This window comes from Falco rusticolus, chromosome 14 (assembly GCF_015220075.1).
Source record: "Falco rusticolus isolate bFalRus1 chromosome 14, bFalRus1.pri, whole genome shotgun sequence".
Lineage (NCBI taxonomy): Eukaryota > Metazoa > Chordata > Aves > Falconiformes > Falconidae > Falco > Falco rusticolus.
The window spans coordinates 23,788,312-23,807,643 of NC_051200.1; the positions used below are offsets into that span (position 1 = coordinate 23,788,312).

Genomic DNA, 19,332 nt, shown 5'->3' on the forward strand with positions numbered 1-19,332 from the left:
GAAAAGAAATTAAAAAAGAAACACACAATCATGAGCATCTGTTCAACATCTTCGTCAGCAACATGGACACAGGGATTGAGTGCACCCTTGGCAAGTTTGCCAGCGACACCCAGCTGTGTGGCGCAGCTGACACGCTGGGGGGAAGGGATGCCATCCGGAGGGACCTTCACAGGCTTGAGAGGTGGGCCCATGGGAACCTCATGCAGTTCAGCAAGGCCAAGTGCAAGGTCCTGCATGTGGATCGGGGCAATCCTAAGCACAGATACAAGTTAGGCAGAGAATGGATTGAAAGCAGCCCTGACGAGAAGGACTGGAGGGTATTGGCTGATGAGAAGCTCAACATGACCCAGCGATGTGTGCGTGCAGCCCAGAGCCAACCGTACCCTGGGCTGCATCCCCAGCAGCATGGCCAACAGGTTGAGGGAGGTGATTCTTCCCCTCTACTCCACTCTCATGAGACCCCACCTGCAGTAGTGTGTGCAGCTCTGGAGTCCACCAGCACAAGTAGGTCATGGACCTGTCAGAGCAGGTCCAGAAGAGGCCACAAAGATGATCAGAGGGCTGGAGCACCTCTCCTATGGAGACTGGCTGGGAAAGGTGGGGCTGTTCAGCCTGGAGCAGAGCAGGCTCTGGGGGAGACCTTGTGGCACCTTCCAGTACCTCAAGGGGCCAACAAGAAAGCTGGGGAGGGGCTTTGTACGGGGGGGTGCAGTGACAGGGCGGGGGGGAATGGCTCTAAGCTGACCGAGGGCAGACTTAGGGCAGATACTGGGAAGAAATTCTTCCCCGTGAGGGTGGCGCTGGCAGAGGCTGCCCAGAGCAGCTGTGGGTGCCCCATCCCTGGGGGTGCTCAGAGCCAGGCTGGATGGGGCTGGGGGCAACCTGGGCTGGTGGGAGGTGTCCCTGCCCATGGCAGGGAGGTGGAACACAATGATCTGTATGGTTCCTTCCAATCCAAACCATTCTGTGATTTTATGAATAATAATAAAAAAGAGCACTAGTCAGAAAAGTCAAGAGGATGGTAAGAGAAGTGGGTGGGGACAGGGGAACATGCAATGGAACTGGAAAGATCCTTATAGTCTTTGTCCATCCTTCACTCTTCACCTAACTCAGCAGTGAAATGGACTCGTGATATTTCAGAAAGAGGATCTGACATGACAAAGGACAGAAGAAAGGGAAGTGTTCTTCACTTGCATTCTGGTCCCAGGAGTGTGGGGGTCTCTCACAAATTGCAGGGAAAGGAGGACAGGCCTGCAGCTCTGGGAGAATGGGAGAAGTTGTGCGGATAGTGGTGTTTGTGATGGCTTTCATCAGCTGCAATGGTGAGTAAATGCTTCAATGCATAGGAACAAAAATCAGAGTACTAAGAGGATAGGGAAAATCTTTTGAATTACAGTGTCTTAATTTTTAAAAATTGTCAAGTGTAGGAAGTTTTAGTTTCTTGTATGAAAAAATAGAGCCTAAGGATTTGCAGGAGTCTCCCTTGGTATCAGATATGACAAGGTGCTTTTAAGAGTGGGGGCAAATGGGGCAGTATTGGGCAAAAGCTCAGCTTCCACACCCCAAAGCAAGAGCAAAACATGATTGCTGAGGACCCTTGGAAAGCACTTGCTCAGTGTGTTAGCTTCCGAAACAGTCTTTGTGAAGCTGGAATATACATTCTTCTGGAATTTCATAATGCATCACCATTGTTCTGCTACCGTGGTCCTGGGAAGAAGAGCTGTAATTGTGCAACAAGGTGCAGGCACACACATGATCCCCCTTGGTCTCTCCTGATCTTATGACTCTCTAGGCACACCAGGAGAGGTGATGCTGGAATCTTTGCTTCAATTCATATGCCCATGAGGCATATGTGCCACTCCTAGGGCACATATGACACTGACACTGGAAGAGGAAGGTTTTGGGAAACAGGAGAAAGGTGCTTTAACAAGCTGTATACAGAAGCACAGAATTGCTCCTGACATTTAGAAAACTGGGTTGAAGTACTTTCCCCACTTATCATAAAAAAGGCAGCTTTGCAGATTTCTGGGATCTGCCTCTCAAGTGACTTATTGTGAGTTAATGCAGCTGAACATAATCAGCCTTTCTGGGGAGGATGGGAAAGGGGGAGCGGGATAAGGGGGTATGGGTAGAGGTGAGCCAAGTCCAGCTAAATTCAGGTAACCTGCTATTTACATGAGGCGCTTCCCAGAGGAGCTGTGGTCTCAGTGGGCCGGCAGCTGGAGGCATTGCAAGAATGAGCCAGGTACCACAAAATCCATCCCCTCTTCTCCTGCACCCACTTGAGTGCCTGGCAGGGTTCTTATCTGGTTGAAGCAGGTAGGATCCAAATAGGTCAGATCTGAAGTTTTCTAAGGCTAAAGAAAAAAGTTTGGGTTTGGTCCACCGTTCCTGTTCCAGGTCCAGTACTTCAAAGTACATTCCTAAAGGCTCCTGCCTGCATGGTACTTCCAGGCCACCAGGACAGCTGGTGCTGGCAAACTAGGAAGGAAGAGGCTCATTCATTTTAGAAAATGGGCCAGAATATGACAGTTCAATTTTTTTCTTTTCCGTTATCATGCATTATACATAATTTAAATAAATCCCTCTGATCAGTCTCTAATGTAGCCCTTCAGGTTTTTGTCTGGTCCAGCTCTATTTCCCTCTGTTGGGAGAATTCATATTGTTTGTCTGGAAGGCTACATCCTAGTTTAAGAAGTGTCACTGGGAGGAAATACTTTTAAAAATGCTGTCTCAGAGATTTTTATTTTGTTGAGTTTCTCCCACTCCTTCCAATCAGCTCTCCCTTGGAATCATCCCCACTAACGTTGAAACTGGTCATATACAGAGTGCAGCTGCTCCACAGGGAATCAGTGCACACTGGCAGCTATTTCAAGGCACATAGCAAGGCAAAATAATATTGGAGAAATGTTTAAACAAAATTATGTCCAGATGAATACACTGAACAGCAAACATACTTGAACTTGAGTGCACCAAATGCCTTGAGGTTATTTCTGAGCAGCTTCCTAAGTAGCTTCCACCCTTCTTAGTTTTTCTTGATGGGAGCTTGTGAAAAGAAGAGGAGGAGCAATGGAAAACCTTTAAAAATTGATATATCAAGGAGTTGCATTTGACTGGCATGTGAGATTTGAAAAATGGAGCTGTGCCTGCTCTATGTCAGCCAGTAAAGGAAAACCAAGGCTCCATGTCAGAAATAATCTTCCACCATACTCAGCCCCAGCTGTCCCCTTAGCCGCCCCTGCAGACCCAGGTCCATAGATGCTCGCCTGCCTTTCTCCTTGGCACTTCCAGTCAGCTCTAGGACAGGCTGTTGCACAGAGAAGTGCTGCTGGGTCCTGTGAGCACCAGGGAAGTTGCACTAAAAAATAGTGACATTAATGAATGCAAACATGTTGCATTCACTGTTAATTGCAGTGAAGCAGTAAACTTGCTTTGTTCATCCTTCCTCCCATATAGAAGGTAGAAGCCAACATTGCAAGTGGTGTTAGAGCATCCCGTGTCAGTTGCTGTTTGACTCACCATGTGCAAGCGGGAGCAGAAAGCCAAGAAGCAGAGGTAGGGTGTAAAGGCTGGGGCTAGAGAGCAGGAATAAGAGACAGAATATAAGACTATAGCTGTGATGTTGCCACCAGGAGTAGGATTTGTGCTTCTCTGTACCAAGAAGGAATTAAGAACTGGCAAGTGTTCAGAAAGAAACAATAAAAATGGCCATGAGGTTGAAGCAACTGTTCACTTCCCTGTACTCAGTGAGTGGGGACAGGCCCTGGTTTAGCTGGTTGTGGTCTACAGGACATCTAAGACATGGCTGTGTGCTGTGGCTTCCACTGCCCGCTCATCCTATCTATTCTAAGGACATTCTCCTCCTGCATTCTTATTTCTTCCTTTTAACTGTTGTTCCCTGCAGCCCTCCTGGATCTGTCTGGTGTCCCCCAGGTCAAGGGCACGTGGATGGCAACCACCACTTTACCGTGTGCATACATGCCCTCAGAAGGTTTCACACAGCAAATGCTCAGCTGGAGCATAGAGCGAGACCATAGGACCTCTACCATCTTTCGGAGGGACGATTCTGGTGACCACATCCTGTTGGCTCAGTTCCGAGACCGGGTCAGCGTCCCAAAGCACAGCCCAGGGAACGCCTCACTCCTAATTGAGAACCTCGAAATGCCTGACAGTGGACACTACACCTGTAAAGTCATCTGGAGGTCTGAAAACAACAGCTTGGTAACAAAGGAGGTGACCACTGTGGTTAAAGTAGTCAAAGGTAAATCCTGCCACAAAGCCCTGCTCTTGTGTAGCCAGTCTAATCCACAGAGCACATTGAAGCAGCTGCTGGTGGGAACAGACTTTCACACCATAATGTCTACCTACATCCAGGCTGGATGTGAGGCATCCTCCTCCCTCCAGCCCCTCTTCTCCACTCACAGAGGCATAGGGGGCAGGCTGAGGAGGGGGGATCGGTCAGTATACACCACAGTCTGGATCTACCAATGGGCCACTTGAACCTGTGGTGCTTGAGAGAACATCCAGCTCTGGTTTTGGTTCTGTGCAGGAGCCAGCATCCCTGTGGTTCTTGTAGCAAGAGGGACAGCAAGTGGGTGTTGTACTAACCAAATCTGCCTTCTCCCCATCCCGAGCATCTTCAGCAGGTGCTAGAAATAATTTTCTGCAAGGGGGCAGCCACATGACAGAACAGGACTTGTGTGATACAACAGTAGCAATGGCAGTATAGCTGGTGTAAACCTGGCTTTAGGCAAGAGTAAACTGAGCTTAATGTGCGCAGAGAGGCAACACAAGAGCCGTGCCCCTCTTCCTCCTGGGAAAGCGCTGAGAGCTAGAGCCAGAGCTGCCGTGGCAGGGGGACCTTGCCCAGCCAGCCAGGGCCAGCGTGACCTGGGCCCTGCCTGCTTTGTCTTCCAGTTGCTGTGACCAAGCCCGTCATCAGGGCGGGTGAGCTGGGGCTGGCAGTGCCGGCAGGAGCCAGGACCAGCCTGACCTGTGTGGCCGACGGGTCCCCCCCCATCAGCTACCGCTGGTTCAGGAGCACCCCGGGAGGGAAAGCCCTGCTCCTGAGCAGCCAGGCTGAGCTGGCGTGGGACAGCCTGCAGCCCTCCGACGCCGGGAAGTACTACTGTGAGGCAGAGAACAGGGCTGGAGCCAGGGCAGTGCAGCAGAGCGACACCGTTGAGCTGACAGTGAGAGGTGAGTCCCCAGAGCAGAGCTCCTCATCTCCACTGCAGGGAGTTTCCTCTTTTACAGCAGGATCGGACATGCTAAATATGAATGGTGTCTCAATTGCCCCAAGAGGAAACCACAGGGGCTGGCATCCTCCCTGCTTCAGAGGGTGCCTGGTCATGGCAGGGGTCAGGAAAATGTCCCCTGTGTCCCTCCAGGGCCAAAGCTGTGCAGTATGGGAGCCTGACTCCTGCACTGGGCATGTCTTGCTCTCATTTGGCTTGTACTGTAGACAGGGAGTGGGGGAAACAGCCTGATGACCTGACTCTCCTGCAGGGTCCCCAGTCACACAGCAGCCCAGTGCTGGGACTGACAGGCACGCCAGACCCCCGCTCACCCCTCGAGGCAGTGGGACCCAGCAAGTGCCCACAGGTGAGTGACCTGGGCTGCAAGGAAGGGCTGCTTTCACCCTGGCACTCTGTAAGTGACAAAGAAGGCGAATGAGGCAAATCCACTTGATGTTCCTTTTGGGCTGTAGATCCTTTCTGCTTGTGGGAGAGACAGGCCACCCTGTGCCCCAGATGCAGGTGCTTGCCTGTGGGTAGCTGGGTTGGAGCTCCCCAGGATGGCAGCAGAGCCAGTGCTAGAGGGACCACAGCCTGGGAAACTGGGGGATGAACAGCTTCAGCCCACCTGGGGCAAGAAGCCTGGTGTGGGGCTTCATGTGTCAGGCAGCCTTAAGGTGCAGCCGCTGACAGTAAAGCCCCCCAGACCAAGAAGTCACCGTAGGAGACATATAGTCCTGTGGATGCCTGGATGTGTCCAAGCAGGACAAAGCCGAAGCCATGCCATAGCCAGCCACAAGTGGTGGTGCCTAGAGCTCTTATGCACCAGGGCTGCCAGGGACCCACGGGCTGATGGCCGGGGAGGTGGGGGGGCCAGTGCCACGTGCTGCCCGCATGACTGCCGGCGGGACACACATCAGGGATGAAAATCCGGCTGGTGGCTCCAAGAGCAGGTCCGGCAGGTGTTCTTAACGCGCACCTCAGGCGCGGCAGCTTGCAAGAATCAACGTGTGGCGCGCTCCTCAGAAGAGGACAGGCAGCTCAGGACAGCCGTCACGTCCAGGCTGGGCCGGGCAGCGGGCCGGGCCCGCCAGCCAGCGGAGGGGGCTGCCTACCCCAGCCCGGGAGGGTCCCGCTGCGCTGAGCCTTAGCTCTGGCAGGCCTTCCTGCCGCCACGCCGGGCTCCGGGAGGGAGGCCGTGCCGGAGGGGCCTCCCACTGCCGCAGGAGAGTGGAGTGCGCTGGACACGGCCGGGTTGGCCGACGCGTCTGCAGGCCCGGCCTTGCCGGCAGCCGCTGCCGCGGGGAAGCCACCCCCGCCCCGCCCGGCCTCGGGTTTTCCCCGGGCCAGGGCTGCCCTGCTGGTTGCGCGCCCACGGGCCTGCCCGAGCGCGGTCGTGGCCCGGCATTTTGCCTCCCCTTTCAGACCGAAAGGGGCTGAGAACACCGGCCCCGGCCTCGGCTTACAGCCGCGGGCAAGCGCGGCCCGAGGCGCTGCGCAGGTCCCAGCCCGAAGTTCGAGGGGTGGGGGTGGGGGTGGCTCCCCCACGCCCGCCGCTCACAGCGCTTCCCCCGCCCGCAGGGACCCCCCAGACCGCGCCCGCCGCGCCCCTGTACGCGCTGCCGGCCGCGCTGGGCGGGGCCGCGCTGGGGGCGCTGGTGGCCGCGCTGCTGCGCCGCAGGCCTGGCAAGAAGGGTGAGCGGCCGGGGGACGAGGCGGGACGGGACGGGACGGGGCCGGGCGGCGGTGGGGGCCCGGGCCGGGCTGGGCTGGGGCCGGAGGGCGGTGGGGGGCCGGGCCGGGCTGGGCTGGGGCCGGAGGGCGGTGGCGGGAGCGGCGGGAAGCCCGGCCCGAGGCGGGACGGGGGCGGGGGTGGGGGTGGCCCTCGTCCGAGGGGACGGGGCGGGACGGCGCGGTGCTCGCCTCGGCTCCATCCCCAACCCCGGCAGCCACATCCTATTCCCATCGGCCCCAGTTGGTCCCTTCCCCAGAGAGGCAGGGTGGAAGGGTTATTCCTGAAGGTGGGAATACCTGGAAGCAGCTGGTTTTTTTCTGTGACACATAAAACATATTGATGCACATCTTTGATTCTTCTTTTGTTTTCCCAGAACCTCTCTATGAAGTTGCTTTGTGAGTACAGATTTTCATGTGGATCGTTAAGAAGACTTTGAGGGCATCATACTGATGTCTCCAAAAAGCCTCTTTGCTCAGTGAAAAACCAAATATTTCTTTGACTTGCAGGAGGAGGATCTGAATACCTTGGCAGTCCATTTAGTTAGCAGCATGAGGGCATTAATATTTTAATGCATGAGGTAGCAAGAGTCCACTCTTTGATATGTTAGAATGAGGGAAAGGTATTCAGGGTCCTTCGATCTGCCTCATAGATGCCATGGGAAAACCGTTCTCTGTAGTAAATTCCCACTGTTATTTCACAAAGAAAAAAAAAATTCACAAAAAAATTGTCAGCTTTTCCCTCAAGCTCAGTTCCTTCTATACATGCCTTTCCCTTTAAGAAACATGTCCCAGTGCTTATCCAAGTGTTTTTGTATTTTGTGCAATTCCTGTTTGTTTACAATGATACAAACATATCTTCTGCCTTGTCACAATCTCAGCCTTTAATCCCTTCATGCTACTTTTCTATTCAGAGAAATACCTGTGCCATCTGTAGTCTCACACATTGCCATTTTCCCAGTTACTACTGGTAGTTACTTTCTAAAGGCTAGGCCATCTGCTGGTAACTCTTGAGTATAATACAGTAATGCTATGTGAGTTTATGGTACATAAACAGTGTTTACATACATGTACATGTGTACATAGTACATAGCAGTGTTAACTGTTTGTTGCCTCTTCTTGTGTGTGTAATTCTTTTAATGTTACTTTCTATTGTCTTTCAGAGCCTCCCAGGCCCTCACTAGATTAATATAAATTTTGCTGTTCCACGGATTATGTGGTAGATCTTGTCTTTGGCTAAGGTGTAAATCAAATGACTTCTGATGTAGTCATCCTTCTCAATAGTGTCTCTCTGTTGTTTCAGCTGCAGCACTGCAGATGTCATGAGATTGGAGACTGATGTGGAAGTCCCTGTTAAGTGCCTACACAAGAAGACAAATTGTAAGACTGAAACATTCAATGATACTTTCACTGTGAAAGATGACAGCCACAACAGCGTATACATCAGGAAGAATCCTGAGTATGAGAACCTTGTGAGTGCAATGGAATCAGAATATGAAACAGAAAGAATTTAGTAGAGTACCAGCTTTTCCTCATGAGCAGCCGTGCAGGGCTGCAGATACTCAATGGTAAACTTTACCAAAGGAAAATCTTCTTCCTGTCTGCCTCCTGCTGTGATAAATGTACCAGTCTCACTGCTTTCCTTAACCTAGGGGAACTACATAATCTCGGGCTTTGGCAAATGAAGCTCATTGGTGCGGAAACCCTCAGCCAGGTGATTATCAACCTACTTTTACAGAGCAAATAATTTCTGAGCCTGAAGGGCCAAGGTGAGGAAGAGAGGATCTGAAGGAGTGGAAACACTTTGGCCTGCAAATTGAGGTGTAGCTGGGTGCAGTGCTGCTAGCCAGTAACACTGGTAAGGTGTACTTTCCAGTGCATGTTCCCCTGTTAGGACATCCCAGACTGCAAGGAGCTGAGGAGCCGGGGATTGTGCTGGAAATGGATGCCGTCTGGCTTTTCACGTTCAACAATTACTGGTTGTACATCCTGCTTGTCCTTGAGTCTTTTTTATTAGAGCATAATAAAGGGACTGCAGAGGGGGGGAGTGATGTCCCAGGAATGTAATTTTTGCTATCAGACTGGAGCTCATTGCTTAGAGGAAGAGGAAATGGCCCTGTGGGTGATGAGCCTCCTAACTGCCACCCTCTGGTTTTCTCCCGGAAAAGCAGAATTGGTGTTGAAGGAAATGCTAGAATTTTCCTTTTACCGTGTGGGGACCAAACGCATAATAAAAGAGAGAAATCTGAGGCACGTGGAATAATGATGGAGCGAGGGACCTCCCTGGACACAACAGACTGATGTTGATTCACTCTGTGGGACTTGAATCAATCTGTCTTGATTACAACAGAGATATTAACTCTGACCTATGTTATGGGAATGCTGTGAGTGCTCATGTTTGTACCTTGAAATACACTTGAAAAGTGCTCAATTAGTGCAATGTGTTTTCTTTTCCAGGGCAAATACAAAAGGCTTCAAAGGATTTTGTTGCATATGAATTCTGACTTCCTTGGTATTTCACCATGCAGTGCCATCATTTTTCTGTTGCTTGCAAATTTGTCCTTTTTCTCAGTCTTCTGATTTAATTCTGCAGAACAGGCAAGAGTACAGTCATGGCCATGGTTTGACTTGGAAGTTTGACTTGGGTTTCCCTTTTAAAGAGGAGAGGACAGGAGGGGGGTGTCAAGTCAGCCCACACTGGACTCCTCGCGTGACTATACCTCACCGCATCCCCCAAAGCCAGTTGCTGGGGTCATGGTGCTGCCTCCACATGCAAAGCCACAAACCTGCAGCTGCCTACTACTGCAGTGAGAGACCAGTAAGTCACAGTGCTCCAAACTGTGCCAACGTCAGGCTGAGGCCTGGAGTCAATGGAAAAAACTCGTTTCAGTGTGTTAGAAGCATCAGTGCTTGAGCTGGGCACTTTTAAGGCATGACGGTTTGCCATTAGCACCTTTCTTCCAGATGCTTCAGCTAGTTCTAGTTGTTTAGGCATTTATCACAGGAGGATGTAAAGTGTTAGGCTACTAAATTGCTGTCAGAGGTTGGGAGGACTCTGGGGGTGCTTAGTACTTCACTTCCAGCGGAAGGCTAAATTATGCTCAAAAGCTTGGGAAGAGAGGTCATCTAAACGATATTACAAACTTGCCTGTGATTTAGCTCAGGCGGTAAAATCTTTCACTTTAATTTCATGCCATTGCTCAACACATTGGTTTGCTCTAACAAGCAGTTACTTAAAAAAATGCTCTGCATCTCCCTATATACTGGCTCTCCGAGACTCAAATCAAATATTCTCTTTCAAGTAAAAACTAGCTCTGTGGCCAGCCTGGGCAACAGCTGAGCACACTGCGGTCACAGCCTCGTGGGAAGGCAATGGCTGTGCTGGCTCCACAGGGCTGGTGGGAGCACACAAAGCCTTATGAGTGCACTGCTACCCCAGCAAGTTAGCACCCTGACTGAATCTGATCCCTGGGAGCCACGGTGAGGAAAGGTAGCTCTGCATGCTGGAAAACCATTTCCTATCCACTTTTTGAGCACAGGGAAGCTAGGAGGATAAGACACAGAGCAAGGCAGAAGACTTAACTGAGACACAGGAGTTTCCTTGCTCCTGACAGACATTTCCTACACACATCTTCCATGCCAAGGCCAGGCCAGAAGTTGCTGCAAAGCACAGTGACTGTGGCTTTGGAAACACCATGGCAGTGAATGCGCAAGCACTGCTGGGAGGAGGGCAGAGCAGGTCCCACACCACTGCTGTATGGAGTCCACATGCAAGCCCAGGCAGTTCTGGAGGGCCAAAGGGGTGGGCAGCCAGGTGGGTAGTGCAGAGCTGTTGTGATGCTGCTCTGGGCATGCATTCACTGTTCTGCTTCTGCTGGAGCACGTCTGAAGGACCACAGCTCCTGCCTTAGCCCAGGAGAGCAGGAGGAGGGGGTACATGCTGCCGCAGGAGGAGGTGGCTGGGACCCCAGCAGCCTTACAGAAGGGAGAGAGGAGGCGGCTAATCCTCCAGGAGCAATGAGAGGTGCTTTGCGGACAGAGAGGCAAGAGACTGGGTCCAGCTCCATTAGTGGACTGGAGCAACTGCAGGGAAGAAATACTTCTGCTCAGCTGAAGCACGTCAGGGCTCAGAGTGAGACACCAACTCTCAAAAAGGGTGCCTGAAGCTGAGGGAGCCCGCTGTAAGGTAGAAGTGAGGAAGTGCTGCAGATGTGTGCTCAAGACATGGGGGTGGGGGCAGGGGGAGCATTATCATCCTCCTCTTCCACTGCTTGCAGGCTTTGGAGCTATTTGGCCAGTGTGTCTTCTAGATCAGCCATACTGCTGTTCCTGACTGCTCTAGAATAATGAGACCAGCTTAAAAACAAGAAGTCTACATGCCCTGCATTAGGTTTAAGGTTATTCTTGGGATGTGCATTTTGGCTTCCTCTTTTTTGCCAGGTGGTTCCTGAGCTACAAGGCCATGCTTTGCATTTCCAAGGTCTTAATCTCAAGGAAGAGGGCTGAACTGTACTGTCTGTAATGCAAACCCCATCACTTTCATTAACCCTGCCTTGCCGAGGAGTCCCGAGGCTGTGAGGCCAGTGCTAGTGGGGTGCAGGCTTTGCTGTGGGGTGTGCAGTCTGTCACCACTGCTTAAACCCACTGTAGGGCATTCCTGGCTCTCTGGCAAAAATAAAACAGAATAAAAGTTCCTTTTTATAAAAGCAGCAAGGCTGCGTGCCTTCAGCTGCAGTGCATTTCCTGCAATATTCTCTGTTACTCAGCAGCCTGGTTTGCTTCCTCATTGTTAACCATTGGCATCTTGCATGTGCTGGGATGCTGCTGCTGTGCCCTGCCTTCCGTGTCTGCCAGACCTCCAGGCAGCTTGGCAGGCAGGGCAAGGGCAGGGACAGGGATGCCACTTGGCTTTAGCAAAGTAAATTTATAGGAAGAATTACTGCCTTTTATTAAATCAATCAGTCCAGCTGGGGGAGCATGGGGAAGCAGATGAGCTCTGGGTCCTGCAAGCCCTCCTTCTTGGCACTGACTTGGACCCACACGGCTTTCATCTCTGCCGCCACGGATCTTCCCTTCCCAGGCCAGCAGCCTAATACCAGGTTCATGTTGTTCTTTGTGGCCTGAGTGCTGGGAAGAAGAGCCTAGCTTTTGTGTTCAGTGCTCTGAGTTACAATGACTCTTCTTCAGGACACTAGGTGATTATCAGGCAAGATCAGAGAGAAAAGTCTCCTGGCTGTGTTTTGAAGTTTTCATAAACACAGCAGTGGACGTGCAGGGGCGGTTGTGCTGCAGTGGCAGGCTTCCCAGGGGAGGCAGGCAGCAGCTGAGTGGGCCTGCCTGTCCTTACAAGGTCCATGGCAGTGCCAGGCCCCCAGCTCCAAGCACTGGTCTCCCACCTTGTGTATTGGTGCTGTGCTCCCAGCCTGGGCCGGCTGCCTCATGGAGAGCAGAACTGCCCCCTGACCAAGGGCGAGAGGCGCCGGGACCCTGTGAAATGTGTGTGAGGGTCTTTTGTGCTTTACACCTGGGGTGAGGTAGTTCACCCCATGCTGCAGCGTGTTGGCACTCCAAGAAGCTGGCCTTGGAGACGCCAGGCTGGAGCTGCTGCACCAGCGGTCTCAGTGGTGGTGCAGAACATAAGAAATTAGGGGAATGGGGAGCTGCGGCTGTGCTCATGCAGGGCAGAAGTGTGCAGTGGGAAGCTGATGCTGTGTGGGAAGGGAGCTGAAAAATTCTCACCTTTAGATACTCACAACCTGTCTGGACATGATCCTGTGCAGCCTGCTCCAGGAGAACCTGCTTTAGCAGGGGGTTGGACTAGATGGTCTCCAAAGGTCCCTTCCAACTCCAAACATTTTGTGATTCTGTCATTCCCCATCCTCACCTCAGCAGATCCAGCCCCAAAACACAGGGCATGGTGCTCTTTTTTTGTCCCCCCCAAGCGCCGTCCTCATTCATTTTAATCATCCTAGTGCTTTATGCAGTATTTCCTGCCATTGTAAGGTCCCAGCTCCAACTTCCCTCATTGACTGTGTAACACCATGATTTTTCCAATTTTTGATTCCTCCCAGCACTGACCTGCTCTGAGGAGGTCTGGGCAGCTTCCTCAGAAGGCCTGGTGCCTGGGAGAAGCTGCAGAGGAAGAAGGCAACAGGAGTTAAGAAAGGAGCAGCAGATGCTCCAGCTGGAGCAGACCCTATGTGCTTCATGTTGTCACTGCCTTTCATTTGGGCAACAAAATGTCTTTGGTCATAAGCAGCAGAAAAATGGAAACACAAAAAACTTCTTTTCTGAAGAAGGTTTGCTGAGGTTGTTGTTTCTCCCTGTATAACAGGTGTGTGATTATTTTTTATTTCTATTTTTGGCACATTTTGTAGTAAAACCTGTTGTAAACAGAATATTTTTCTTCTGAAAGTCATTGAGGGGTTTGCAGTGTTGCATCACCACCAGACAAGAAAACTTCTCCTTTCCTTGTGCTGGTCACTTACCCAGGGACATGACTCATCTGCTGAATGCCAACTCTGCTCCAGCACAGAAGGGAAACCTCAGCTTCTGCTCTGAAACTACACTGCCTCCAAAAAACCTGCACTATTTCTAGTGGCCAGCACAATGTCATGGGACTTGCAGATCTCCTTGCCTCAGAGCAACTGAAGTGCACGCAGCGCAGCAAAGGGGACCTGTTGCCTTTTACACTTGCCGAGTTTGCCCTGGCCATCGGAGCTCTTTTGCACTTGCCGCTCTCAGCAGGGAGAAGGGAGAGGAAGTCTCAGAGAAATCTGACCCACTGTAATTTGGCATTCTTGTAAGAGAGGAAGGGATTAACTTTCTTCCCCTTCTCCCCAGCCATCTTGAAGGAACTGCGGGCTGGGGAGGTACCTAAAAAGCAGAGAGACAAACTCTACTGAAAGCAAAAACTGGAAATGCATGAGAAAACAATGACGGAGAGCAGAAGAGAACGCTTGGCTAGCTGTGATGCAGAAAGGTTTAGGTCTGTTGAAACCTTGAGGTCTGTGATGACAGCAAGGGCTGGAGTTGACACAGCTGCCTGCTACATTAAGGATCCACTGGGGACAAAACAAACCCTGAAATAAAAGATGTTGTTCTCTTTTGAAGCTGACCTCAGTGATAAAGATCAGGGTGATGTCTGTGAGTCATGAGTAGGTGCTTGAGAGAGACCACGGGAGTGTGAGTCATAAGCAGCAGGACTATGTTTGTCCAGAAGTGCACAATAAGCCCTACTGATAGGACCTATTAAAAAAGCAGAACACAATTTGCTTAGGCAATGATACATATTTATTGGTCCCAGCTTTGTACAAACTCCCAACTTCTTCAAAATATTTGGCAAGAAATAGTTGCAACATAAAACCTGCAAGCTTAGTATTAAAGTTTATCAATAGTCTCAAGTCTTGCAAAATTTGCTGGTGATTCCGTCCTAAACTAAGTCAGTGAGGTCTTGGGATTTTTTTCTTAGTTTCTGAGTTTCCAGTGTTAAATCCTTTTGGAGCTGGATTTGTCAAACTGAGCTGGGCACCCTGACTCTGTCCTTTTCCCCACCCTGAGATATCTCAAGCTGCAGATCTGATATGCTGCAAGTCAGTTATTAAAAATGCTTACCCATCATTAGATCTTCAAGTGGGGTAATTTAGAGGGAATTGCTTTAACTAAATAGCAGAAATGCAAGAAAAGCAATAGGCAACCTTACTACTGTAAGTGCTGACTAGAATAACCATCAAAAAACAAAGAGTCTTCTCCAAACAACAAGGCTCTGAGAAGTGATGGACTCCATGGCCTAATTTAAAAACAGATTGAGCAAACACGTATTTTTAGCTGGCTGATGGGGTAGAGGGAAGTTAATCAGCAGCCCCATTAGTTTGTACTACAACTTCAAATAAATTAAAAAAAGATTCCTACATGTCCAGAGAAAAGATTCTGGATTATGGATAATGCTGTCCTTACCCATGATGTTGTGATTATAGTTGCCAGAATCCTTGTCAACTGAGTAGGATTATTAATTAACAGCAGGGTAGTTAATGCTGTGGAAGAGAACAGCATCGTCCTTGGCTGCAAAGAATAGGGAGCCAGGGCCCAATTCTCTGCCTTCGCAGCTGTACCAGCAACACCTCCGTACAGATTTGCAGGGAGGAGTGCCCCAAGAGGCGCTTCCGAAATTGGGCTGGAAGGGAAACCTGGCAGCACAGGATCAGAGCCAAGCATCCAGTAACAATGGGATGGGTTGTTCAATACCTTGCTGGGTTTATGGAGAGGAGTAGAATGCAGATAGGAAGGCTCCCACCTGAGTGGGAGGAAGGAGATGGTCCCCTTGGTGTGCCGCCATGTCGCTCAGCAAATGCCTCACTTGGGGTATTTGACAAACTGACACTGCACACTGAGTGTCGAACTCAGCTTGTCAAATACACGCAGTGCTGCACTGCAGCTCCCGGTGCCCATCACAGAGGTCTTCACTGGGCTGCTGTCCTGGGCAAATGAAGAGGGAAAAGAAGGGCTGAAGCTGTTGTTAACATCAGAGGCTTTTGCCAGTTAGCAAAAAACATCATTATCCCTCCCCTATTTCCCTTTCCAACACTTTTCTTTGGGCAAGAGACAGACACCCACGCAGGCAGACACTGCCTTCTGCTGAGGAAAATGTCCACTATATTAATACAAAGACTGAGGCTCTGCATAGCTGAAAATGAAGCTGAGAGCTGCAGACTAATCTTCTGCCTCAGCTATAAGGCCTACATTGGTAGCTTGAAATATTGACAAAACATCCCTGCAAACACTCAGCCATGCTGTTTGGGTACAACGTCATGAAGACCAATGTCTCTCTAGATGCACAAAGTCTAGACAAAGCCCCAGAGAACGTACTGCAGGGGAGCGATTTTTGCATTGGGCGGAGATAAGGGTATGATAATTTCACAGACTTTTCACAGCTTTCATTTTTAACCTCCTAAATTTAAACAAGTTGTTCAGGTTTCTCACATTTAATTCCTTCTGTTTGGGTCCCTATGGCCATTTTGCATTTAAGTGGTCATATATGCCCAAGTGTCCTTGTATCATAAGGTACTTCAGCTAAATGCCTAATTCTAGATATGTAGATATTTCAGTTGTAACCAGACACAGATCCCAAAGCACATGGGATGGGGCCTCTGTATTTAACGCAGGTTGGTAGCCCCGTGCATGCCAAAGACAAAACTTCTATTGGCAGGAATAGGCTCAGGGTTTTATCTCTTACTGTACCACCAATAGCTAAAATCAGTAGGGTTTTTTGGGTTTGTTTTTTTTTTATCTAGACCTGAGATCTGAAAAGGCACTTCTTCAAGCCTGTCTGAAAGAGATGTACAACTCTGGCCCCGGGCATACACATTAGCTCTGCTGGAGGCAAGGTCAGCGGCCACCTCTGGCCCAAAGTCCAGTGCCATATGTGTTCGCTGTTGCAAACCAACAAACAAAAAAGCAACCATAGCAGCCTCTGGTCCCCACAAACTTCAGTCCCCATCTCTGCCTGCCCACAGGCAGCTCTGCTGCTAGGCAGGATTGCTGCAAGGGTCGTGGTGCCAAATAAAAAACAAACTCCACATAGGGAAACAATTCTTCAAGAATAACATGAAACTTTCTCTTCTGTTGTCAAACTAACCCCCTTCTGCCTCATTTCCAGCAGACAGAAGAAACCTCTCCTGCAATAAATGGAGCTTTCCACCCCCATACGCTGACTTAATTGAGCCTTTAGGGATGAACACACACACACACATCTTTTGCACAAAGACCAGAAGATGCTGTTGGTTCCCTATTCTTTTAACCAGGGTGTGCATTAAATGCACTTTAAAAAAATTAAATAACAAAATATACACAACAGAAGATATTTTTAAGTATTACTGTGTTCTGTGTTCTGACCATTCAGAATTTCAGTCTAAAAACAGATTTGAAATTCTGATGCTGTGCAACTCTCTCGGAAAAATTCATCACTGCTCCTAAGCTGCACCTGTTCTATATAACACTATTTTAATGTAATTCATATTCTCTGCAGCCAGGCCCAGACAAAGCTGAGTTTTAAGCATGGTGCTTTTAGCTTCCTTCCCAGTTCCCTGATTTTAATTTCATGTGACCAGCAGCAACAGTTTGTGAGAAAGCAGCTGTGCTAATATTAGTATCAAAATGGAAAACTAAAATGAGTATGTCAATTATATTTTGGAAGGTGGACCATTAAAGACACAAAAGTAGAATTCAGCTGAAGTATATTAACAGCATCATACAGTGGGCAATTTATTAACCCTTTTCCGTCTGTAACTTCTGGGATGATCACAGGATCCGATCTAATATTACACACATATGAATACACCTGGAAAGGGCAAGATTTTTCACGTGAAAGCACAAAATGAAAAATGGTAGCCTAAAACATGAATTCTTTATATGTGCTCTGAAACCAGCAGAAAGTGAAATAAGATTTAACAGCAAGGGAACAGCTACAGCTTTAAATATAAAATCAGTTTCTAGACTGGGTTACTACAAAGGCTTTGCAATTCTTACATTCCCCTGCCCTCCACACTACAGCCTTTGGTGAGATGTAGATAATGAACAGTTCTTTGTTCTGGCTCCCTAATTCAGAATGAATTTCAACAGTGGTTGTAGATAAAGGAAGTATGCTGCAATGGATAAAAGTAGCATGTGTATTTCATGAGCATTAGAAAACAGCGCTAATAAACTGATTTAAGGTCAGCCTAGCAAAAGACATACTGGTTTGAGCGCAGTTAAAACTGATTTCTGTTATCCCTCAAGCTCTTGCACCACTGTAGTAACACTCTGCAGCATGAAGCAGTGTGGGCAAAGGGATGCCAAGCTGTCTTCAGGGACCTGGGCCTTCCCAGCATTTTGTCACCTGTGTGCAAATGTTTTAATATAGCCAAGGCTCTGGGTTAACATTTCTTAATCCAAAATACGCTGATCTGGTTTTAGCAGCAGACCCATCATAAAGACACTTGGGTCCTTGCCTCAAGTTTATCAGTGCAGTTCGTCAAAATTACTCTCCTTCCACATTGAATTCTGTTGTACCATGAAAAGTAAAAGTTTTTTTTTTAACAAGCTCTGAATGGTTTGCATAGTTGTTGCTGATGTTAATAAAGCAGGGATGCGCTTTCTCTGCCTGAAAACAATTTTCAGTGAGAGACACCACACACTACTGAGAGCACAGGGGGGCAATTAAAATGAACCTGTCATCCCCAAAAGGGCCCTCAGCCATATCAAAGTGTGATGAGGAGGCCAGACAAAGAAAGGCTAAGTGAGCTTTTCAGCTGGTATCAATGACCAGCCTTCTCTCAGCTTCACTGCTGCTTTCTAACAGTGGAAGATGTGGTCTCGGGGCAGGGGAGGGGGGATGGGGGGATGGGCGGGGAGAAGACAGCGCTGCTTCTGCAATTGCAGCTCAAAATAATCGCCTGGTGTGGCTTTCTGAGGGGAAAAACAGCCACTTGAAATGTTGCTGTGAGCAATAGATAAGAGGAAGGTACACAGTGGAGATAATTCTAACAGCAGATGGGAATGGAGCTTGCTACCCCAACCTCACAATGATAGTATCTGATCCAAATGGATTTGTCATTGTCAGAGCTTCTGGTTTCAGGCCGAAGTGGGTATTTCCAAGTAAGAGCTCAGTGTTATAAAACAGACTGAGCAATCAACTGTGTACTCTGAGAGGAAAACAGAATTTCTTCCTGCATTCTTCAGTCAGTCCCTTATCACAAGTGTCACAAAAAATCCCTCTCCGAGCTGCATGTCATCTTCCAGATACCTGACAGGGCTGTCAGACTGCTCTGCATCTTGCAATGAAAATAAATGTAAAGTAAAATTATTGGATAGACTTGACTCTAAACTTAGTAACAGCATGCATAAGAGTGTGGCTCTTATGCATGCTCAGTAACAATGCCCCAAGATGCAGGCTGCACCCATTTCAAGACATGCACTTATTATGCGGTATTTGAACTGGAATCAAGGTCATCTCTGTTTTCCATTTTGTGAAACCCAAATCGCAGCCTGGATTGAAAGCAAGAATCCCCACAGATCTGGGGGCAGCAGGGTCTGCTGAACCCCTGCCCATCAGTAACCTTGTGGCGTGCTTCTCCTGGGAGCCTGAAGCCTTCATTATAACAAAGCCAAACTCAGATGAGCTTTGCTCATGGCAGACTCCCACTGCATGCCGTCCTGCATGGGATCTTCCTGTGCTCCCAGCTCTGCAGCTGCTCCCACTGCTGGGAGCTTTGCCTGATAAATGTTGGAATAGTTGGCTCAGTAAGGTCAATCTTGTCTATCAGGCAGGCTCCAGCAAAGCCTGGAGCTGCAGCCCAAAGGGCTTGCTTCATCACAGGCAAGCCGGGCC

At 49.4% G+C, this 19,332-nt stretch overlaps 1 protein-coding gene across 2 annotated transcripts; it reads left to right on the forward strand.

Annotated features, from left to right (window-relative positions):
* The first annotated feature begins 1,083 nt into the window (after positions 1-1,083).
* On the forward strand, positions 1,084-9,397 carry LOC119157362 (V-set and immunoglobulin domain-containing protein 4-like). Of its 2 annotated transcripts, XM_037408245.1 has the most exons (7): positions 1,084-1,322; positions 3,905-4,261; positions 4,918-5,199; positions 5,509-5,604; positions 6,819-6,932; positions 7,346-7,367; positions 8,272-9,397. In XM_037408245.1, the coding sequence occupies exons 1-7, from the start codon at positions 1,268-1,270 to the stop codon at positions 8,480-8,482; spliced, it is 1,137 nt and encodes a 378-aa protein (XP_037264142.1). In that variant the 5' UTR covers positions 1,084-1,267; the 3' UTR covers positions 8,483-9,397. The 2 variants fall into 2 exon arrangements, with proteins under 2 accessions (XP_037264142.1, XP_037264144.1); XM_037408247.1 differs by lacking the exon at positions 6,819-6,932 and having other exon boundaries at positions 1,085-1,322.
* The last annotated feature ends 9,935 nt before the right edge of the window (positions 9,398-19,332 follow it).